This window comes from Chaetodon auriga, chromosome 10 (assembly GCF_051107435.1).
Source record: "Chaetodon auriga isolate fChaAug3 chromosome 10, fChaAug3.hap1, whole genome shotgun sequence".
Classification (NCBI taxonomy): Eukaryota; Metazoa; Chordata; class Actinopteri; order Chaetodontiformes; family Chaetodontidae; genus Chaetodon; species Chaetodon auriga.
The window spans coordinates 23,810,379-23,835,026 of record NC_135083.1 but is presented as its reverse complement, the minus strand read 5'-3'; the positions used below and the strand labels follow the sequence as shown (position 1 = coordinate 23,835,026).

The 24,648-nt window shown below is 45.0% G+C and overlaps 1 protein-coding gene across 1 annotated transcript; it reads right to left on the bottom strand.

Moving 5' to 3' along the window:
* Positions 1-50: 50 nt before the first annotated feature.
* On the bottom strand, positions 51-24,284 carry arfgef2 (ADP-ribosylation factor guanine nucleotide-exchange factor 2 (brefeldin A-inhibited)). The gene is made up of 39 exons (XM_076740905.1): positions 23,949-24,284; positions 22,056-22,086; positions 21,454-21,577; positions 20,365-20,511; positions 19,167-19,346; positions 18,056-18,368; positions 17,736-17,894; positions 17,479-17,600; positions 16,703-16,836; positions 15,972-16,206; positions 15,744-15,843; positions 14,491-14,630; positions 14,128-14,236; positions 13,837-14,026; positions 13,564-13,675; positions 13,263-13,468; positions 13,007-13,091; positions 11,441-11,612; positions 11,133-11,284; positions 10,849-10,977; positions 10,556-10,714; positions 10,225-10,372; positions 10,008-10,104; positions 9,862-9,902; positions 9,594-9,763; positions 8,614-8,765; positions 8,230-8,402; positions 7,732-7,892; positions 7,444-7,574; positions 6,352-6,481; positions 6,021-6,156; positions 5,791-5,929; positions 5,464-5,521; positions 5,230-5,338; positions 4,927-5,066; positions 4,466-4,643; positions 3,687-3,825; positions 2,821-2,938; positions 51-1,859 (listed from the first exon to the last, which is right to left on the bottom strand). Exons 1-39 carry the CDS (start codon positions 24,121-24,123, stop codon positions 1,695-1,697), a joined length of 5,559 nt encoding a protein of 1,852 aa, XP_076597020.1. The 5' UTR covers positions 24,124-24,284; the 3' UTR covers positions 51-1,694.
* Between the last annotated feature and the right edge of the window lie 364 nt (positions 24,285-24,648).

Sequence of the window (24,648 nt, the reverse complement as noted above, 5' to 3'; positions counted from 1 at the left end):
TTCCACATGAGACAGCTCTAAACCACTTTAAAACTGAATCCATAGTCACTGGAGTGGATTAGAATTCAGATTTATTGATACTTCACCAAATGCTTGGAAGATTACATCACAATATTATGTATAGAACCGTATAGCACTTTCATTTCTATGTATCTTACATTGAAAACTTTACAGTCTGCATTTTTTCATTTACTGTATATATATATTTATATATTCCCTAGCTTTAGGGAAGAAAAGTAGACATCCATAGTTGCGAGGGAAGGAATGCTTCTCAAAAAATATTTAAATGCACTTTAAATAATTACATACATCCTTCTTTAAAAAAGAGGCATGGAATAAACTACGAAGGAGCCAGGATACAGCGATTCCAGTATCTCCGTGGATGCGAGTTTTGGTTTCGCCTCCGTTCCTGAACCTTACGGTTGAACTCTACTGTTGAATGTGACACAACACTGATGGGCATTCCAACCACGCAGAGCAGGCTGGCACACTGGGCGGTGTTAATGCACGAGCAAACTGTTGGTAACAAATGTGCAAAAGAGTGTGGGAAATAGACAACCACTGTGTCGGAGGGCCAATTGATGGATAGGCGGAGGATTTTATGAGCCTGCAATTCTAAAGCCAGGAGGGGTTGACTCCATGTTAAGTCCTTCAGTGTAAGGCTTACTGGGTCAACACACAAGGGAATGCATGATAGAGGGAAGTAATCAGCCTTTCAACCAACCTTTCATTGTAAACCTGCAATCAACCTGAAAAAATAATCATAAAAGAAATTAAAGCATGTGAGCAAAATAAATAAGTAAAATCTCATCGACAGGCAAGAAATGATAAAGATGACGGGGCGGTTGTGTCACAGAGAGCAGAGACCTCACAAACACAGCTGCATTGATCTTTGATAGTGTTGTAAGAGATGCAGGTTGTTTTCACCTGCAGCTGAGAGTTTCAGTCTCCCCAACAATGGCAACAGCCGCGTCCATATAACACAGACATGAGAGGGAACATAAACATTAAAGTGACGAACAACGCTTTGGGATGGGCACTGATACATGAGGGTTCAGATATTACAACATATTTTGATTAGATCACCAAACTCACAATAAGGGTGACACTGACAGTGTCGTCATTTTTCTAACAGGCACAGGCGGCCAAAGGAGATTTTCAAAAAGGAAACAAAAGCTTCATCAAATTCAGTGGTATCGTTCATTTGCTTTCAGCATGTAGATATATTCTTTTTCTGTTAAGTATTAAAAAAACAAAACAAACAGAAAAACAAAATCCGGTACAGGGTTTGCAACAATATCAATAAATTATGCGTTTATAGTTCCTTTCTAGTCATTACAGTTTGAGATGAGAGTCGGGGGATGTTGAATGACTACAGTCAGCAGAGAGTGCTGGTCACAGTGCTGTTCATCCCCGAGAGAAAGAAGGGAGGGAGGGAGGGAGGACCGGTAAAGACTTTTCCACAAGCTGAGTGCCGTAGAAAAGCTGAACACTTAAATGCAGAGTCCTGAACTGAGACAGAAAAGCTACAGTCTTTGTCGTCGTCCTCCTGACATTGCAGCCCCTCTGTAATCCTTCCCCATCCAAAAGAGGGGAAAGCTTCTCACGTGTCCACTTGTGATCAACTCATCAATGTCCCCGGTTATGTCCATTTCTCCATCTGTCCCTCCACCTGACCCTGCACCCCACTCATTCTAGGACATCAGAGTCCGGGCGTGTGCCGCCTCGGGAGCGGCGATGCGGAAGACGGAGCCGATGCGCAGGAAGAAACGCCTGAGAACGGCCCGCAGCTCGGGGATCAGGTCAAACTGCATCATTTCACACAGGTGGGGGTAGTAGCAGGAAGCATGGGGCTTGAACTGGAAAAGAAGGAGGAAGAGGAAAAAATGGAAATGAGCATCACAATTCAACCAAGACACATACTGCAGGTGCTTTAATCCCTGCTCACCTGACTGTCTGCCAAAGCTGTGAGCTGTATATTTGGAAATATCAAGACTATAGATGACAGAGAAAGGATGGGCGGTGTGGGCGCTGCCGGGAGGCCGCAGAGCTCACAGCAGGGCGTTACTTTAATGTGTCGAGAGGCCATTTGTATCTTCACTGATGTGTTTTTGCTGCTTTTTGGAGCAATTTCATTGAGTTACGAAATTGCATTCAGGCAAATAAACACAATTTGTAGCACAAAGATTTGTTTTAACAACTTGAAGAAAAACCCCAAATTCACAGCAGCTCTTGCACAAGATAACGGTGCCGGCCAGTCCACTCTAACAATACTGCTTTAATTCTTGTTGATGCAGTGGTTTGCGTGGTATTGGCACTTTCCTCTAAAGCTGGCTGCGAGGCATCAACATTTCCTGCTGCTTCAAGCTGTGTGCTGGGTTGTTTTCTAGCAAAAAACTGCCATAGTTTTGGCCTAAATGCCTTGGAAAGAAACCCTGAATCATGGGCTGCCATGAATCATCAGTGAATCATGCGCTCACACAGAGAGGGCATGATTCATAGGTGACAGCTTACAAAAGTGTTTATAATCACAACAATATGAAATAAATAAAAAAAAGGAGATATAAACAGGTTACATACATTTTGACCCTGTCACCTTTAACATATGGACATTTTTTTTTTTTTAGCCCAGGCCTCTCTTTAATCTGATCCTGGTTCAGATTTAATCAAATGTTTAATGTTTGCAAATACAGGTTTGAGTCCTGCTTTTTCAAGCTCGTCCTTTCCATGCACTAAATATAGTAGACCTCCAACTAATGTACACTGTGTAGTTAGAAGAACAGTGTGTGTGTGTGTGTGTGCGTGTTTGTGTGTTCCTGCCTTGTCATCGGGCAGCCGTAGCGTCCTGGTGAGCAGCAGCATCAGCAGGCTGTTCCAAGCCTCTCTGTGGCTCTCTGAGGTCAGACTGATGAAGTAGGCCAGAGCTTCATTGCACACCCTGAGAGACCACCCAGCACACACACACAGCGTTACGACCAACACAACACTGATGCACCTCCAACACTGCACAGGCAGAGGGCTTCAGTCTGTGCGGGAGAGCGGGCCAATGCTACACATCCTGAATTAAGCCCCCACTTAATTAATGATTAACACCACACATAAGTATTGTTGATGTAAGACATGAGTCAGCTGCTCCAGCACAGCTGCTCAGTGACGGTCACGACAAGGTGATTTGTACCATGCCGATATATACACGCACGGTGTACACCTCATAAATATATAATGAGATATGAGCTATGTGTCAAAACAGCTCACTGAACACGGAGCAAACACCAGTACTGCACTTTCTGTGACACGGTTGGTGCTTACTTATCCAATACTCAATGTTTAACCAGGAAATCGCACTCTGGCATTATTTTGAGGTCGTGGACGTGAGCCACTGCAGTAACACTTGCGTCAACTATGCTTTTTACAAGGCATTTAAAGGGCAAGTCTGGTGATATTCCATATTTTTCTTACTGACACATCAAAACCAACAACCAATGATGACCATTAAACACAGCCACATGATGCGCTGGGTGACATGTTCCTTCATTACAGTGAACACACACATCCACCATCCTGCTGCTGGAAAAGCTCACAGAATGCATCAAATCTGTGAAACAAATATACTTTCTGTTCTTGTTTGAGGAAGCAGCCTGTTGCTGTGTGAAAAACTGAATGATCACGTCGTATGTTGTACTCACAGCAGCAGGCGTGTCTGGATGTCAGGCCATGAGTCCTGCAGCTGGGGGTCAGAGTACATCCTGAACAAAATCCTCAGGCTGCAGGCAAGACTGCTGGTCTCCTGCTTCAATAAGTTGGGCTTGGATTTCCCTTTAAAGCCTGAGGGCGGAAGAGAGAGACATTCAGTGGTTTCACAAAAACAAAACCAAAGCAGAAGCTACTGCAGCGTCCCTGGATGATTGTGGCCTTTGCTGCATGTCTCGCTCCTCTCTCTCGTCCCTCATTTCCTCTCTGGATCTCTGTTGTTTCGATCAGATTCACAGACAAAAATGCCACAATCCCCCTGGTCCAAGTCTGGCCAGGGACCTTTGTTGCATGTCTTTATCTGTCTCTTTCCCGATTTCCCATCATCTCTCCACCATCAACTCTAATCAAGGCTAAAAATGTCCAAAAAACACCAAACAACAACAGGAGGAGGGACCGAATGTGCAAAAACAGATGTAACTTATTACCAAAATGATCATCCTCTGTGAATGAGCTGAATACTCACAGCACAAAGAATGGATTTTTAGAGGACCTTGTAAACATTAATCATTTTAGAACCAGAAGACTTCTTAAGATGGTGAGGTCAGACAATTTATTCTAAAACCCCGTAAGACTGTTTCAGGACCTGGTTTGAGCAGATGATGGTCTGATAACTTTGACATTTCCTACACAAAGTTACATGTCACATATGTACAGAACAAGTGCATACAATTTACTGAACTGAAACACCATGGAGGATTTGTTTTGTAGTTACCTGCCCTCCAGAGCGCTGTCCTCTGTTCGTTGTTGGAGTTGAAGTCCTTGGCGAAGGTGTGCGACTCCAGCAGACAGTCGAGCAGCTTGAAGAGGTGTGCAGAAGTCATGTGTCTGTACATACCCTGATCTGGAGCCAGCTCGCCTCCCTCAGCCTCCGACTCCTCCAGAGCATCTCGCTGACAGGACGACATTTTTACACTTTACTTTAGCTCGGTATATCTGATTACTTAAGATTACACAGAGCTGTGGCTTGGTCTGATCTCACATATGATCACTTCCCCATAGTTCAGATTAGTAAGCAGCATTTCAGAGAAGGCCAAGAGCAAAGAGAACCCTCTTTGTTCCTCTATTTCACTCTTTCTGTAACTCATTTTCCTTAAATACTGTCTAAACAAATGCTGTGAGTTAAAGGCAACGTTGGGATAAAGATCAGTCCATGTGGTAGCTGCTGGAGCCTACCTGTGCAGCAGCCATGTTCTCAGCATCCTCTTTCTTGCTGGTTGCTGGGTAGAAGACAATGTTGTCTATGGTCTGGATGAGTTCGAGCTGTACCACACATTTAATCAGCAGCCCTGCAAACAGCTTCTGGTCTGACACTCCTACAGAACAGACAAACCCGAGAGGGTGTAGAGATGTGAGCAGGTAAGGGGAAAACTGACTGTGGCACTCAGACTTAACAGAGGCAGTCAGTAAAAATGTTTTTCATGTAGATTTTCAGGTTGAATTTGAGTCTGCAGTGGGTGTGAGTGTGTGTGTACTCACTCGCATTGGACTTGCCCTTCCAGGTGTCGTCGCTGGACATCTGGCTGTGCCCCCTCTCAGACAGAGCTCTGTCGTAGCTGCTCTGGGACTGGCTGTCAAAATCAGCATCCTGGAGACGTTAAGCGACAAACATTGAGGACATTCACAGGTTAGTGAGGAGCATGAAGCATCTGCTGAGCTGCTGCTGTGCATACTGTGATTACTGCTAACAGGTGTATTTGTTTATGTTCTTACAAAATGTTTGCCATCTCCAGTTTCCTCTTCCTGTCCAGTCGGTCGCCAAGTCAACAAACTGATGAGCAAAGCAAAGAGAAGGGCAATCAGGTGTTGTGATAACTTCCATCCCGTCTCTGCAACACTAAAGCACTTTGATTTACATTAGCCTTAATTCGTTTCCCATTAACTTCCCGCTGAGAATACTGTCTTCAGAACAGTTAGGATGAATTAAATAACAGGCTGAATGAGATGTTAACATGCAGTTTCATTACCCCTTTCGAGCTGAGTGAATTGAAACCGAATGAGCCGAATCCCTGCGTGACAGTTCAGCAGTTCAGGACTTACGCGTGAGGGCTGGTGTTCTGGAAGATCTCCAGCATGCAGGAGCAGGTGATGTTCCAGACCTCGGGGCTGAACTTCTCCCCGTTCAGAATCACCAGATTCTCCAGACAGTTGGTCCCCGACCGAGCCAGCTGCTCGTTGTCTGCAGAGGAGAAGTGAGAGCTTGAAAACACGTCTGCCACAGAATCCTGTTACCACAGCTGAACGCTTGGACTGTGATACCGAACACCCACCTTGCCTCACACACCACTGTAGCTGTGTGAAAATGTCAGCCAGCAGGATTTCACTGAGAGGCTCATAAAACTGGGTGAACACGTCGCAGATGGCATACAGTGCATGGTTACACGTTGTCGTCATCCACTCTGTTTTCTGGAAGCAAACATGAAGCAAACAGAAGTTGATGTAAGACAGGCTTTTAAAACGCCCTGCCTTTCAGTCTGTATGTGTGCATCAATTGTTGACAGATCTTCTGACTATCTCCAAATCACAAAAGAGGATATCCTTCAAATGTTTAAAACATAAACAGCCATGGGCCCTGACGGCCTGCTGCCAGTGACCTCTGACCTCTGTCTGCTGCTCGGGGAGCTTCATGTTGTCGAAGATGCGGAAGACGATTCTGAAGAGGTCGTGCCACCAGTGCTTCTCGAAAGTGTGACCGTAACTCTTCATGATCTCAAACATGACTGTGAGACCTCTGTCAGAAGAAGACAAACAGTTCATGCATCAGTCTGGATGCTCAGAGCTCTGCAAACAGCAAGATCAACGGGGACACAAAGAGACGAGACGCTTCCATCCTGCTTCTTTCCACTGCACCCCTGTCGTCTTTTTAACTGATATCCCAACACACTTTAGTCTTAATTCATGTATTTAAAAGCCTAAATGCCAGGTTCCAAGCTAAATACAGGTGTTTGAGAGAACTAGAGAACAAAACAGGTGTAACAATGTGCACAGTCAAAATTCAATCAAGAAAAAAATCATAGACATGGTTCTTTTCATTTAAATGCTTTCTATGTGTAGAGTCCAAAATGTGGAACAGCTCACTGAGTGTTTCTAAAGAGAAGTTTAAACTTCTTATTAGAGGAAATAGAGGCGGGTGAATGTACTTTGTATTTCAGTGAAAATGAAACGACCTTTAAAAAGCCAAACGTGTCCTCCTCAGGACCGAAGGTGACACCTTCAAATGTCTTATTTTGTCAAAGATATTCCATTTCTAATATTATAAAACACAGAAAAGAAGCAAATGATTATATTTAAGGAGCAGCTGGACCCAGCAGAGATTTGGCAGTTTTTCCTTATTAAATGAAAGAAACAATTACTCAAAATGATCAAAATTGTTGCAGATCAATGTTGTTCTAATAGATGAATACATATAATAACACCAACAACACTGACATCTGCATGTTAACTGTCACTTACTGTAAGTCTGAGAACAACTTCTCTTAACTTTTTATCCAGTCATGCTTCAGTTTTATGCAAAACAGCCTGTTTGTGTTACATCCTACTATTTAGTTTGTCTTCTTTAATTTATTTTTATATGTCTTGTCTTTGCAGATGGGAGCAGGTCAAGCACTAGAGGAGACAAAGTTTTGGAGGACGTGTCCATGTAGCAGTGAAATGACAGCATGAGCTTCACTCTGCGGCGAGCTGTTTTTCTACCTGGTCCGAACATCCAACTTGCAGCGGTTGATGATACAAGAGAGCTCGAACAGAATGGGAAACCAGCCGCGAACCCACACCCGATCACCAGGGGCAACATTCATGTCATCACTGGTGTATTCCCTCAGGGTCTGGACAGGGACACAGCAGGACACAATTTCATGAAGTGTAATATCGCATAATCATGTTTGAAGACAGCACATAACACAAAGATGGACAGGCGCCATTACTGCGTCACACAATTGCCTTTTTATTGAACCAGTAAAGTCTCAGCTGAGTCGCTCCCACCTGTGGCCTTTCGGAGACGTATTTAGCACAGTGTCGGATGAGTCGGATGGCCTCCATGCTGGTGTCAGGAAAAGCTGCGTTACACACAAACTCTGACAGGCACTTCACAGCATCCTGGAACGAATCAATAGCAGCTGCAAAGTGCTCCTGGAAGGTGTTCACTGAGGACAGAGAGTAAGAAAACCAGGATCAGCTCGTTGCTGATTTGATTTGTTGTAGCCTGGTGCACACTGGAGGAGTTTCAAATCTTAGCAGCTTTTAGAAACACCAGAAAAATCAGGATGTAGGACCACACACTTGGTGTTTATACTAAGGGATTTCAGAGTGGTGATTCCAAAATCTGCCCAATTATCTTCGAATGTGGGGCCAGCTTAACGGTATGAAACCTTCATTCTCACACTCTCATAAAGCTATGCAGGACTGAGGATCCAGTTTGGCACAAACCGCCTCCGTCGCCTGTTCTGCATCACCTGAGCAGACAGCTGCAGTCATACTCACTGACAATGTGCCCCGTGGTCTGGAAGGCCAGCTCCACTATGGTCTCATCGTGATCGGAGGCTGCCTGGTGAAACACTGAGAAGATGTTCTTCCACCCTGAACGGATGTTGGCCGCCTGGGAGTTTACCATCTGAGCCACACACCTGATCACCATGTCCTTGATAGTGGGGGACCTGTGGTGGGGGGAGGGGGGATTATTAAACACTCACTACAATGCGTACTGCATCTAATAACCACTATGCTACTCTATATATCTACTGGATATAACTCATTAGTGCCCAACCACTGTCACTCCTATGACCCTGTAGCTTTTTACTATACATACCTATAGACGACTTATGTACTAAGAAAGAACAGACCCTCAATATTCTCAATATTCTTTACCTGTTCTTCTTCATGATGTGCTCAAAAGGCCTGAGGAAGTCCTTCTGGAAGCGGAAGTTGGCCAGCTCTCCTTTCTCCAAGAACTTCATGGAGAGCTGCCTCAGTGAGTCCACAGCAAAGATGGCGACATCCTCATTGGGGTTACAGCCCACCTACAGGAAGCCAGTCATCAGAGGAGCTCAGCGATGCATCGTTTGGTCAGTACGTGAACTGGACAATCCTGATTAAACCTGCATTTCCTGATTCTTTCTGGCCATTTAGGGGAAGCACCACAAGCTATATTCTTCTGTATTCACAGTATTCTTTCTCCCTTTATGCCTGTTTTTGGTCTCCACCAATTCCTCTCTGGCTGCTTTAGCTGCTAGATGGAGCACTTTATTCATAAGCTAATAACTAGCTTTGCATGTCTGCTGTCTGGTGCTGAGCAGGTAGTACAGTGGGGGTTTTTTTTTTTAGCTGAAAAAGATGAGATGAGCTGTAAGACTGAACCAAAACAAGGAAAATCGCGATTGATAAAAGCTAAGCGCTAAAATGCTACAAACAGCTGGGAAAAACGTCTCTGGGGTTTGTTAATATGAGCGACCTCTTCCACATTACACAGTCATTCTTAGTATTTAAAAATATCGATTAGAGTAGCTTCAAGTCTGATACAAGAGATTCTAGTAAATGTCAATATTTCAGCAATAATTATTGAGTGACAGATTGTCTTTGTATGTTTCATGTACTTAAAGCTGGGTGTTCAATCTCAGGCCCAAAACATGCTCCACTTAAGAACACTAAACTAACTGAGAGTGTCTGGCTTGCAATAGCAAACACACAAACTCTGCAGACATAATTAGCACTGTGTCATCCCGCTGCTGCCTCCCACACCACCCCTCACTGACACACATGAGATCGTGGCTCACGCTTCTGCCTGCTGAAGAATTTTCAGCTGACACGCTTTTAAAACCCAAACTGTGCAAACCCTCTGCTCCACCGACCTTATTGAAGTGGTCTCCGATGACCTGCCAAATTCGAGACCACTGCAGCCTGATCCGGTTCATGTTGTAGTAGGAGATTTCTACAATCTTTTGTAAACTGAACATGCGCGGCTGGTGTGTCGAGGCCAGCTCATCCATGGATACTGCACACAGCCACCGCACAAAGTCCACTGGAAACAAAGGAACAGTCACACACAATGAATTATTTCCCTTTCTTTGTAACACACTCAAACGGAGATGCCGGACATAAGGACGAACACACGCTCACCGATCGCATTCCCGTCTAGTCTGGTGGAGCCAGTGAAGATCCTGCAAATAAAAAAGCAACTTTATTATCTGTAGGGAACAGAGATCTTCATCATGTGTTCAGTATGTTACTCATGTCCAGTATCTGACCACAGTCTCTTTTCTTACCTGTCCACAGCGACCACCACACTCTGAGAGCTGGTCTCTCCTACTGACTCCTGGATGTGAGCCATCTGTCTCTTGTCCTGACTTCCCACGAGGTTTCCTGCGTCACCAAACACGTTTAGCACAAGCTAATGTAAACATTCATCAGACATACAACAGGTGCATGAGATCTTTAAAAGCACACACACATTCCCAGTGTGTGTGTGTAAGTGTATCTTACCCAGCCCCAGGGGCATGAACTCCTCTGTGCCAGAGGGTAAGCCCTTGATGCCAGCCTCCTTGTCCCGGACCACCCCTGAGATGTAGCGTGTCTTTACCCCTGTGCCGATCAACTGGGCCAGTTCCAACTGACTGATACACCTCAAGATCTACAACACAAATGTAAAAACCACAAATAACTTTCAGCCTTAACTTTCAACTGCCTTAGTTTCATTTAGGTGTCCTGAATAAACTGGCCACTGTTGCTCGTTATCTGTAATCTTATCAATCCATAATAGATGAATATTTGTCTGTGTTACTAATGCTCATCAGTCCTTGGAGCAGGGAGTCACCTCATGCCAGGAGTTGCCCAGGTAGTTGCCGTCAGTGTGGGCCACGGTGATCAGGGTCTTGATGGTGTCGATGTTCTTCTGCTTCATCTCAGTGATGCTGGAACTGGCCGTCAGCAGCGTGAATCTGGCCAAGGCTTGGACATACGCATCTCGCTCCAACTACAGACAGGAAAGCCGGTTACTGCACGGTCACATTCTCATGCTGTTTTAAACACTAGGAACACTGAGCCAATTACACATGATGAACACCGCTTCTATATTAGGCTCCATTTGTGTGTTAAAGAGCACCAGACCTGCATGCTGAAGATGCAGGCGATCCTGATGGCACATCGAATGCCCTCCAGACACAGTGAGGCCACCTCTGGGTCGTCACAGTCCTGCAGTCCCACACTGAACGCTGCCAGCAAGGGGGTCCACGCCAGCTGCAAAACACAGACGTTACAGGCAGCTGTACATTTCCAGTACATCCACATCTGATATTTCACTTGCTGTAACAGTTTGCCTCTATTCATCGCACAGTGTAAAGCTCTGGTTCAAGCGAGTTGGGAATGTAAAGTAAAAAACCACAAAGTAACACCTTGAACATGGGCCTGACATGCTCCAGGTGTGTGGCGCTGAAGAAGGGGGCCTGGGCGTGGCTGACTGCCTCCATCAGAGCTTTAGCCGTCTTCGCCATCTGCTCCATCTCCATGTTGTACAGCAGACGACGCTGCTTCTCACTGGCTACACCTGGAGGGAGGAGAACATACATGTCTCTGATGTTTGAGTTTGAGTAGTGCCAGGTGCAGAGCCTGGAGGACACCTGTTCAGAAAACACACTTCAGAGAAAACCGTTTTCTCTGAGTAATCCTGACAGAAAGTGTTTGAAAGGTGACAAGTACTCACTCTGCTTGGTGGACTTTGGGGTGATTGAGAACTCTTTGCTTTCCTTCATGGCAATCTTCTTGCCCGCAATCTCATCGTATATGGAAGATAGATACTCTTCAGGCAGGTCCTTACTGTCGTTAATACCGCGATTCATCTTGATGTACTGCTCCTTCGTCATCTTGTTCTTCACCTACATGAATGAAAACAATCAGGGGAGGCATTCAGGGTGATTAATTAAAAAGAGGAAATTGAGAGTGTGAGAATGGAACACAGTGGATGACTCTTCCCATCAAGCTACTCGAGCACTGCATATGTTTGAATTAATGAACACAAAATTAGCTACCTGATGTCTTGCCATTATCAGGTGTTAGCTTCTATCATGTTTGGTCTTTATACACAGGGGAATATTTACTAAGTCTGCTGCACACGACTGCCAGGGTTGCTAAATTTTTTGGCACTGCAACTGCAGACATAACTGAACCAAGCCAACCAGTTCAGCTGACTGGCTGTTCTGATGCATACTGCACGTCTGGAAAGCAGAGGAGATAAAGCAAGTGTGTTTTCTGCAGCTGAATCTTTAGTATTGGGCTAAAAACAGACACCTTTGGATCTGCAGCCATGTATTCATCCAGCAAGTGGAAGACAATATGTGAGAGAAAAAAAATGAATTAAAGTCAGATAGTCAGCTGAACAAAGACGTCAGAGACTGAAGAAAATGAATGCATGTGATTTTTGATTTAACTCCTTTGTTATTTGTGTAAACTTTATTACAGGCTGTCAGACTGCACTGGTCTGGATCTGTTATGAGCCATTAAAAGTTAGGAAAAAAAACAGATTCAAGCAGAAAACCACTGAAGGGAACAGAAGATAAACATTGTATGGACTGCTGCTGTTGCTCTGGAGTATAACACATCCTTCAATTTACTTTCCCTTACAGCTAAAGTGTTGAAGTGCTTACTGAAGTGTTTTCATTGTCTGACATTGTCTCGTCGTCTCTCTCTGTGCCACATTTTATACCTTCTAGTCCCACACTTTAAATTTCAGATGTAATTTCCTCTCTCACAGTGGTGTGTCAGCAGTGATAAATCAGAGGCTCCTTGTAGAAGACAGATACAGGCCACACGGTGGTCAACACAGCCAATGAGGAGGACTTTGGAAAAGACACGCAGGGTCATCCAGCAAAAAAGCCAAACCTCGTTCAGCTTTTGGCGAAATGCAACGCATCATCACGCAGCAAGGCACTGCTGTGGACTATCTAATTCATACAAGCACTAGCAGATACATTTGTGCTGTTTATACTGTCTACTTTGCAATTAGAGTGCCAAAAAGTAAAACAGCTGTCACCGTAGTAATTTTCCCAGAGTTGTAAAACCATGTCTTAGAGTGTTATAGACTTTGGTGACGTCCTTTAGTAAATAATGACAAATGCAAGGTGACCCTTTACTGCGAAAAGACCGACTGACGAGGCTTAATGAACGCTCCACAGAGAGAAATGACACCGTTGTGTCCTTGATGATACATGGCTGACGTATGGTGATCATGGTGAGGACGGTGACAGGACATAAAACAATGCACAGTTCTCACCTGAGGACTGTGCAGGTCTGTGGTGAGCATAATGATGGAGTATGCCAGCACGTAGGCAGTGTCTGCACTGGCAAACAGAGTCTGTCTGTAAAGAGGACATATGAGGACAACAGTTAGCAGCTGCACTGTTCTAATGTTTGTTTGTTTTTAATCAAACGTAGACTCTCATAGTGATTAAAATCAAACACACTTCACAAGTAGCAGTAAATCTCCCCAAGCCCTCGTGTTTTAATAGGTGACCTAAGATGGGCCTTACCCCTGGTTGCACTCCAGGTATCGAGCAGCGAACTTCTCCATCAGCCTGTCAATCTTCTGGGCCTCACCAGGCAGCCTGAAGCCTTCCAGGAACGCTCTGAGAGCAGAGACAAAGTCCCGCCCGCAAAAGTCCAACTGGTCCACGTAGCAGTACATCACTTCTTTGTTGAACTTGATGTTCTCACCCAAGAACTCTCCCACCTGGGTCTGTGGGTGCAGAGGTAAAGTGGTTGGGGCATTATTAACTGGAATGAACATTTTTGCTGCTGGAGAACTTTGTATAATTTGAGTGCCAGCCTCACAGTGTCCAGCCTATCCTCCTGATGGAGGAACTGGGAGATGTCCTCGGCTGTGGCACCCAGCATGCCCTGGTCCTGCAGGTACTGGATACCTCGCTTTGGCTTCTTGTTGAAGCTGGGGGCAGATGAGAGGAAAACGTCAGCGCTCGTCTTCTTTAAACGAGAATTAAAAGCATCAAGGCCGACATTACCACACTGAGGGATTGTTCCATCAATAAAAGTTGATCCTAATTAATCCTAAAGTAAATCCAAACCAGGCTGAGAAAAGCTGCTCACAGTTCGATGCCGTGCTCGATGATGTCCTTCTGCTGTTTGATAACCTCGTACTGCTCCGGATGGTCCGCCTGGGAAACCGGGACGCTGGAGGAGACGGTGGAGTCCAGCGAACTGATGCTGTCTCGACGTCCCACCAGCTGCTCTGTAAGCTTCAACTCTCCACCGTCACTGTCAGACGGATGCTCCTGGCCTGCAAACAAATCACACACACAGACGCAGCGATCACATACATGCACACTTCCCCCGTCTCCCGTGCATTGCTCACACATGTACGGTCCACTACACACTTACCCAGGTTAGCTTGAAGGTTTGGATTGACATACATGTCTTTGCTCCACTCCACCATACATTTGAGGATGGACACCAGACACTCTAAACCCTTTTTACGAAGGCTCAGCTCCTGTGGATATTATAGAACATACAATCACACATGTAAGTGGTGTTACACACTAAACACGACAAGGAAGCTACGGCCAGAAGGGTCCTGCCTCCTTTGACCAAATTACAACTGGGTTTTTAAAATTTTGGTCATGTATGTTGTGAACAGCTTAATAACTAGGATGTAAATCCTAAACATGAAACACTGAGGAGACAGAAGAGGAGAAGCCTTACAACATATTAGACAGTGCACTGAATCCCTGAGTGTATGTGTACCTGCAGAGGAGTCATCCCAAGCTCCTGACCACTCCTGCCCTGAGCAATCTTGGACAGGTCGTTGACAAGGCGCTCAAAGATGTTGGCTGCATTCAAGTCACAGTCGTAATTCACGTAGATATCAACCACGCACTGGGCATCTGGTCGGGAAAGAAATGTATTACAAGAGCCTTTCACTTATTTTCTCCAGGGTGATAACATACTGTAATCTTAAGAAAACAGTAAATACAATAATTCTAGGAAAAACCTGACTGTGCTGTTCAATGCATCACTACCAACTGACAGAACAGCAGCAGAATCCTTTCAGGGCTGCACTCGTAGAAAAGATAACAAGGCAGGATGATACACTAGCCGATGCATGTCACTATCAACCAATGTTTGCAAAGCATTTTTCAACTGTCATCTGTTTGTGGGCCCATTTACTGCTACTAACTGTTACTGCCCTCTGCAGTCAGCAGTCGCTCAGGCTACCAGAGCAAAAGAACATGCAAGGCAATCAGCGCCAGGAATGGTGACAACTGCAGCATAGTCATGAGACGCAGCTCCAACTGGGACTGTTCAGGCCCCCTTCAGTCACGCACCTTGTAATGGAAATGTGACAGCATGTTGGTCCCATGTCTGAATAAGCGCCTGAGTCACTCTGACATTTAAGTTCCAACAGCAGTCTTACTCGGTCTGACCTGTAACACTTCTGTAACACTCCCAACATGGTACATGTCTCAGTCTAATGCTGTCAGAGTAACATACAGGCTGAAGCTGCACAAGTTTACACCGAGCGATTAAACACAAATTTTGTCCCATCATATTACAATCAGAACATTCTCAAATAAGTATCGTGTCCTTTGCTCAAAGGAAATAAACTGAGTGAATGAGCCGATGACAATTTCTTGAGGAGATTATTCTCATGTCAGATCAGTGTATAAAAAGCATTTCTTCCTCTTGTCATGCAGGACAAAACGAGATAAAAATAACCCTCATACAACCTCAGTCATCTTCAGATCATGTGTCTCCCTCCTCATGTTTATAATCTATTAAACCATGCCAACTGCATGGATGAATAAATGAGTCCCACATCTTGGTATTCTTTCCATAAATGACTTCTCATGTGTAAATAAAGCTGTAAAAGTCATCAGCTTGATATATTTCTTGTCTGCAAAGGGCTTTAGTTTGACTGTATGTTTCATTTCTTAGTTGTTAATTAGGCGTTATTTAAAATTTTGGTTTAAGAAAAACTTGTACAGTATCAGCGGTACCTGCACAGATGCGTGTTAGTGTCTGGATAACCATCCACTTGTGCTCAAAGGAGCTGGTCGATGTCTCCAGGATGGTCAGAAAAATCTCCCGGAAAAATACCTGAAGCATGGCGGAGCAGACGGGATAATCAAACAAGCTGCACCAACATGAATATTAAAACAAATGTCTGAGACAAACTAACTCAGCACAGATGACACAGTCTGTCACTGTTACTCTGCGCTCTGTACCTCGATCTGCATCTTCAGGTGGACCTTGAAGTGGGACAGCAAGGTGAGGAAGATGGCCAGTGAGAGCTCAAAGACCTCAGGCACAGAGGAGACGCCGTTTTTGGACAGCGCCACGCACAGATACTGTTTGATGGCGTTGACAAACATCTCATGAGTGCGAAACACAGGCCCAGCACCCTGCAGCACAGAGAGCAGCAGCTGCAGAGAGACAATCTTAGAGCGCAGCTCATGGGACCTGCAGAGAGGGATCAGACAAGCGCCAGTTAAACCATGTGCATTCAGTGTGAATATAAATGAAATAAATCTGAGGAAGTGTTTCAATATATCAGTAAAAATGACTCCAGTTTACTCTAAGTTGATGGAAACACAAGATACTTTTGTATAATGGTGTTTCATTATGGTATTTATTGAATGTAGGCCAGACTGACTTCTTTGTGAGCTTCTTCTGGGCTCAGTTTACGCTGCCCTATTCACACTGACTGGCTCAGAGTCTAACGTTACAGTAACTGGAGATGACAGAGCCACACCGGAATGGAAAAGGACAAGGTAACCTGTGGAGACTGAGGTGAGGCTCTGTGCGCAGACCGAAGGCATCTACATTTATTTTGGCAAACTGTAGCATGACGAAAATAAATATGTAAAGAAATGTTGACCAGCTGAGATAAGGTCAGACTGAAAAGGCCTGGTGATGCAAGTTGGAAAGCATTAGGAGGAAGATACACCTCACTCACTTTGGGTCTGGGGGTCCATCAGCAAGGGGCTTCATGGAGAGTTTGCACAGAGAGCGGAACACCAGAAAGGCATCTTTCTGCAGGATGTGAGAGAAACGGGCGGCGTTGTGCGGTCCCTGCAGGGCCTCCGCATCCTGAAACAGACCAACAAAATCAGTCTTACCTTTAATGTAAACAACTGAAAACAAAGGAAAAGAACAGCTCTGATTGGTCTAGTCCGAAGCCATTTCCACACTGGGACACACATTGATTGAGGCTTGTGGTCAAGCTCCAGATGTGTCCTGAGGCTGGAGTTAAGGATCTTACCAGCAGGATCAACATGCTCCCTTTCATTTCACTTTAAATCCACTTTAATCATCATCCTCACAGCAGTAATTCATTCAACTATTTTACCATAATTTCAAACAAACTAGAGTTGGAGTTGTCTCTAGCCATTACAAACCCTCAACTTGCCTTGGCTGTGACTGAGAGGAACTAAACTGTGCTGATGCTCAGTGCAGTAGAACATTTCTAAGCAAATGAAGTCAGCTTTCTGAGCTGCTATGCTTTCAACATACAAGAAAAAAAAATTTAAAATCAATCAAATTCCCTAAACTTTAATCTGAAACGTAAGTGTGATCATTATCGCAGCTGAGGATAAATAATGTAAGAAATGTCACACACATATTATGTCACTTGATCCATTTTTGAGCAGTTCAAATGTCATCCACCCTGTTTCACTCAGCAGTCCCTCACTACACTACTGATCAACAGTAATAATATTGCTGTTAACTCACCAGCATATCTGTGGAGGAGACAGAAGAGCGGTCCTCAATGATGCCATTCATCTGCTGAGCCTCTGCTCTGACTCTGGGGGGCTCTGACTGCTCACTGACAGGGTGGGCTGGGTTTTGACCCCCTGCAAGACAGGTTAGGATGGACACTTTCAGGTCAGGGTCACAAGAGAAAAACACGGACGAGCGTACTGACATTGATCAGTAGAAAAAGAGACAGAAAACATGAAAGAGATAAGAAAAGACAAGCACATGCCGACCTGTCCCGCTGTGCGTCTGTGTCGACCGAAGCTCTCCATCCTCTCCTTCAGTGGCCTCTGACTCTGCTGGATTTGGACTGCTCTTTGGTTTGTCCCCTTCCTCAGCCGACTGAGCTGCTGTAGGAGGCGTCTCAGCACCTTCGTCTTCAAAAACCGAATCTGATGGAAACAAATGAAGAGTATGAAGAGCCATGAAAGACTCATGAAGATTGAGGAGGCTGTTATATAAAAGCTGTACAATCCACAGTTCAGATTTTCAAGCTCCAACTGAACTGTAACTTCATATTCAAACAGAGCTGGAGGCCCAGGTTGACACATGCCTCTTGATGGCGTGACCGGTTCCGCTCCTCCATTTATCGGAGCGCTGCCGCCCTCAGGTTCTCCATTCATTGATGGTGTGTTTGCTGCTTGGTCTTGGTCCTGGTCCAAGGCTGGTGGTGGCGGCACAGAGCTGGTGGGGTTGGTCGCAGTGAGGTCTGGAGAACTGGCCGCTGGAGACGGGGAGCTCTGGGGCTCCGGAGTAGGTGTCCGGTCAGACCGTGGGGAGCCGGACCTCCGATTACCTGGGACCGGGGACGGGTTCTGCTGGGGTAGACGCAGCCGCTCCTTCTCCTGCTCCTGAGCCTCCAGAGCCTGTGGAGGCAGCAGCAGGACAAGAGAAGAATTGTTTTTATACAAGGGAAAGTGGCTGTTAGGGAATATAAACAGAAACTGGAAGAAAATAAATTGGTCCTCATTAAACAGATTATTCAAATCCGAAATTCTGACTTTGATTCATAACAAAGAAACAGCGACGCACCTGTGATTCCACAATAGTTCAATTCAAACTTGACGGAATCACCAAACTCTCAGCAGGGCCGAGCTCTGACTGCTGCCACAGCTGCTGGCTGTGACCACAGCAGAGTGGACGCGCCTGGCTATGGCTGGAGGGATGATGCCGAGGGCTGTGATGATTAGACCCCTGAAGTTTTAATGGATGTCACATGCGGTGAACTAACATGGCTAAATCTGATGAGCATCCGTCATATAAATATATATATAGAAGAATACAAAAGCACCAGTTTAAATCCTGGCATGAGCTTTCCTGGCAAAGGTTCCTGTGTTACATGCTGAAGTAAGCAGCCAGCCAGGAATAATCCCATCCACAGCCACAGACAGAGCTTGGCCCTTATGTTGCTGCATTTGTGCAGCCAAGAAAAGTCTTTGTTTGCTTTTGTTGGTGAAGTATATTGCTCAACAGAAAGGTTATATTATGTTCACTTTAATTAAAACTTCAAATGCACTGAAATCTCTTTGGGGCCATTCAATTGAATTCAAAAACAGTGCAGAGGAGAAGGCAATACATTTCCCATGTTTTGCTAAAAAGTGGCATCAGTTGTGCAGGTAGATGTATCACAGCAGTGCGTGGTAACAATGCCAAACTGCACTCACAGCCTGGTTTTCCATGCGTGTGAAGATAACGTTGAGCATCTGCGTGAGTGTGGCCTTAGCGGTGGTCTGGTTGATGAGGTTACGACTGGCCAGGTAGATGTTGTAGCAGGTCCTGACTGTGAGGAGCACCGTGCCCTCATGAATCTCTATGTGCGGGGAGGTCACAGTCGTCAGCAGGGCCTGGACAGAGAAAAGGAAGTCAAGAGTTATCAGACAACATATCCTGTTGAGAAGATGCTGCGGCTGAACCTGCTGAATCACCACTCCACTTCCCTACTCATGTGGCAAATTTAAGTCACAAATGTTTGGTTCTGATACTCCGCTATGCTGCGTTTGGTGTAGAATTCACCTGTTTGTTGTCTTTTTTTGATGTTGTGCAAAAGATCGGTTTCAAATTAATGAAAAATGTCCACATGACTGATTCTTTGACATTATATTTTGTGTTGAGGTATGTTTAAACAGACTGTAGCAACATTCAGGTCTCCTTCAGTGGTAAATGCACTCAAAAACAGTTAAGTCATTAATCTATCCAGCAAATCTTTTGTCAACAGTGAAAAAACTGTGCTCCTTCTGACAGCAAAGACTTTGCCCTTCAACAACCAGGATGTGTTTCACTGCAAGAGGAGCCGTCGGTGAGCGGCAGGTATGAATCACACCTACTGCACAAACACAAGGCAGGTTACCAAGGAAAACAAATGAGCAGGAAGTGCGAGCCAAATGTCAGAACAACCGGAATGCATGAAAGGGCTAAACGTTGCAGAAAGTTGATCCTTTCTCATAAATCCAAATGACAGTACTGGCAACTGCTTTTCTGGTCTTTAGATTCTTTATGAAGTAAATAAAATATGGATGTCACAGAACTGGATCGCAAACAAAGGAGGCTTTTTGTAACAGACTGTGCTCTTAGTTTACGCTAGAAAATGTTTGTATGATCATAGAATCAAATATTGCATGATGGGTTCAAATGGCTGACTGCGACAAAGGCATCCAGTACATAAATACATAATACTTACATCTAATATTACATGATATACTTTAATCACTCAACACATGCAGAAACTGAATGTTTTCCACGACTGATGAACCGTGACTGAAAGCCTGTCAGTCCTCAATGTTTGACCTGATCGGGGAAAAAAGTAAACACCGACAGCTGGAGGATCTGAAGGCTGCCAGGCGTACAGAGAGGCGCTGCGTGTACCTTGATGATCTGGAGCTGCACTCCCTCATCGGTCTGTGGGCCCTGGAAGCAGTTGCAGATGGTTTCCACCAGCCGGTCGATCAGCCTCTTGCCCGGGGTCCTGCTGTCCGGGGCGTTGCCCGTGATGTGACCGTACGCGATCAGCTTCTAAACAGCGCACAGGTTGGAGAAGCAGAGGCAGACTCGCTTTGTAATTCACTGAGCAGTTTTGGGTCTTCGTGTCATTCAGGAGTGATTTTGTGGAGTGTAATGCACAGGATTCACTGCACGCGTGTCAGTGTTTGCACTGAGGTGTATGTGTGTTCATGTAGGGTTTATTTGAGTAGTGCTTGTGTGTTTGCTCTGCTCATTTGTGAGGATGGGAGAGCCAAAAATTCAGGTTCATTTTTGTGTGTCCACAAGTCGTATTTGGGCTCATTTGACCAAAAAATTGAGTGAATTTTTGAACAGATGCTTCAGCAATGTAATATTGCACTTAGAAAGTTGGTGGATTTACAAGAGACAGATTAAAAAATGTGAAGGTGCAGCGTCTGATCCTGAATCTGAGAGTGAAGTTTAGTTCAAAACCAGAAAAACAGGATCCTACATTTCCCATAATGCAGCTCACTAGGATCCTTTGTTAGACTGACACTGTAATGTCCATGTGTTTCAAACTGCTGCTCCCAGTCTGTAACAGACTGTCTACTAAACATAACAAATAATAATAATAATAATAATAATAATAATAATAAAGCACCATTCTTTCCAAATTTACAATTAATTAAAACATAACAGGTGTGCAAGATGTTAAAAAAAGTGCAGCTACTAGGAGATTAAAGGATGGAGTGTGTGTGTGTGTGTGTGTGTGTGTGTGTGTGTGTGTGTGTGTGTGTGTGGAATGCAGAGCCATCGTTCTAAGTGCAAATCAGACGAGTGAAACAGGTGGAGCAAGGTGGGTAACACAAGCAAAACAAAAAAGAAAAAAAAAGAAAAAAACTGCTGAGAGGAAATGAAATTCATGTGACGGAAGCAGAAGATGTTGACTTTAATGCATTCATGTGCACAAGCCAGTGTGTGTGTGTCTGTGTGTGTGTGTGAGTGAAGATTTACCTGCAGACAGTCCAGAGAGGTGCTAACTATCCGGGGGGACTTTGACTGACAGGCCAACTCAAAGGGCAGCACATATTTGTCAGCCTCGATGTAGTTGGCTCTGGGTGGGACCACTGTTCCATCCCTGCAGGTGGGAGAGGACAGCAAACAGCTGTGTGAGCTGGAAAACACTCAGTGACAGCAGGCTGCTATAAACGCAATGTTGGCTCATGTAAAAAAAAAAAAAAAACACTCGAAATCCCACTGATGTGAACAGATGTGAAACTATCTTTCCACAGCAAACAATTTTACCGAGCATTTAATATTTATGTTTAAACAATAGAAAAGCATGATGGCATATTGTTCAGATAACTGCTTTCCTACAGCTACAGATGATTACCTGCAGGCTGTTTGAGGGGCTGCTGATAAACTCCAAAGAAGCAGTTATAAAAGCAGCAAATCACCTAAGTCACAAAGCAGAGTGAGCAGCTGGGGTTTACTGCAGACTGCTTCAGGGCTAACGTTACCTCGGCTCCGTGCCTCACATCACAGGAAAGGGAAAAAAGCGCTCATTCATTCATTCATTCATTCAGGGGACAAGGTGTGTGCATACCAATACTTACTTTTGTTTTTCAAGCTCTGACTTGATTTCATCTGTGGAGGGAGAAACAGAAGGTTAAACGTTACTGAAGTCTGAACTCTGACCTTCCAGCACACAGCACCGGGTTTTGATTCTACACCTGGGGGTCACTCGGCCAATCACAACAATCTGCAGTAGGACGTGTTGCCGTTTCCCTTATATTGTAGTTGGTGGACAAGTGATGCTACTGGTCAAAGTGTACTGCTGTGTATTGATTACTGCATTGTTGTATTGCAGGATTTTACCTGAGACTACCTCTATGTTTTATTGTTAATCACATTTGGTTCAACTGGTCTTTCTCATATTTCCCACATAAATTCCCATCTGCGCTGCTACCGAAGTTACGCTCCCTAAATTTCCATTTCTTCAATATTTTTACAGCCCATATTGATCTATCCAAAGCTAGACACACACACACACACACACACACACACACACACACACACACACACACTTCTCAGCAAGCCAGCTTTGCGACTTTGGCTGCACGATGAGTAATGTAAAGCAATGACAAACTCTCCATATCACAGGGCTGCAGAGAGGAAACTCGCTTGTGTAATATTCACCAGAAGTGTCACAATCGCAGTTACTGTCATGACAGACTTTAAACAACTACCAGCACTCTATGACGTGTCATTCTTTGGCCACTGTGTATAAATTAGAGCGGGACTAAAATAAAGAGAACCATTAATACTACTCAAGAGTTATCTACTTAGTCACCAGGCTCAGCTGTGGTGTTCCACTTAAAAACAGCCATTAACGACTAATCGCTCTTTCAACTGAATGCCTAATTAAGCATGGATGCAACAGATGAAAAAGTCTGCAGTCCACAACATCACAACTTAAGAAATCTGAACAGAGACACAAGGAGTTTGTGGCATTGAGAAAGATGAGCTGTTCACGGTGCCTGCATGGAGTTTAACAAAATACCATGCAGACAGTCAGTATGACGACGAGACTCACACATAATAGCCAACATTAGTAGTGTGAGCAGGGCAGTGAGAGTGTTGTGTTCTGCTGGTATCATGAATAATGAGAGAGTGTCACCGGCAGACGGGAACAGAGAGCAGACAATGCAGCTTGAATGCACAGACCTGTTTGACCACCCCTCTCTGTCTTTGCAGTCAATCCTGTGGTCCCACAACCTAACTGTGTCTTCACAATGAAGCACAACTTCTTGGGGCACTGTGCAAAAAAAAACACCCTCAACGAACAACTACCTGTACGTGATTGGTACCAGACTACTGTCAATGCCACCGAGCTGTTGTGCACACATTCTTTCAGTAACCACAACAGTAGACAAGGAGGTGGGTGCACACAAATGGGCAGGGCGGGTGAGCTGAAATATAAACGCAGGAACACGATTAAGCGAACAGCCTGGTGTGTGAAACACTATCCGTGATTGTGTTGAATGGAAAAGCACGGACGTCAGAGTATCCTGGAGTTAGATAGCCTGTGTGTCTGGGTGCAGAGCAGGACTGGGCTGTCTGGCTGAGTGACAGTGCTACGTACAACACGGGGATTGGTCTGTTTAGTTAGCTAACCTAGCGCTAACTAGCTACCGACGGCTATATGTTAGTCTGTTTACCTGTCAACGTTCACGGGGGTGACGGTGTAGCGAAGGCAGGTTGTTAGCACTGCAGAAGTTCAATAAGACACTAATGTGACGCCCACACGCACCACCTAACGCCATCTGTAAACGTCAACGGACAGCTGAACAGGCGATGAAGGCCATCCACATGCTAACGCTAACGCTGGCTAACTGGGTAGCTCTGCCCTGTCTCTGTAATAAGCCACACACGACCGAAATGTTTCAGTCAGGCACGACATAAAACACGGGGCTCGGCAAACCAGTGAACGGAGCAAAGCCACTTACCAAGTGCCACTTGACAGGCTTTGCGCAGCTGGCTGTGCTGGCTCCTCTTCACCTCCTTATCCGAGAGGATTTTCTCCAGCGCCCTAGACAGAAACATGCTCTTCGTTTTACTGTTTTCTGCCTTCGACTGCGAGTGCTGTTGCTGCTGTGGTGGCCGGTGTTGTTGTTGCTGCATCTCTCGGTCTTGCTCCCGCTGCTTTCTCAGGCCGTCATCTTCGGCCTGGCCCTGCGGATAAGCAGGTGACAAGGGAAGCTAACGAAAGCCAGGCTATCGGTGTCAGTCCAGTGGAGTTGCTACCTCAGCTCAGCGCCGCCATGCTGGTTACACGTCATGTCACGTGATTCTCAGCTGTCTGGTTTTGATTACAGCACCTTAAGGGGTAGGTAACCTCCCAAATGGGGTTAAATAGTAAATTAGTTACCTCACAGAGATCCATTCATCGCTTGAGGACGACCTGATAAAATTTGTCCCATTTAATATATCATTAGAAGGCTTGACTGTTTCAACCGTGGCAGCGTGACGCGAGTTGGTCAACAGTTCGCCGTTTTCACCGCTGTAGCAAATCAAGCGCTCCCAAAGAAAAACAACTTCCTGAATTGTCCTGCAGATGGCGCCAAAACACCACAATGAAGCTAAAGGAACACCTGTTCAGTTTATACGCTATGTACAACACTAAGGTACAATAGCCTTTACGTGGTG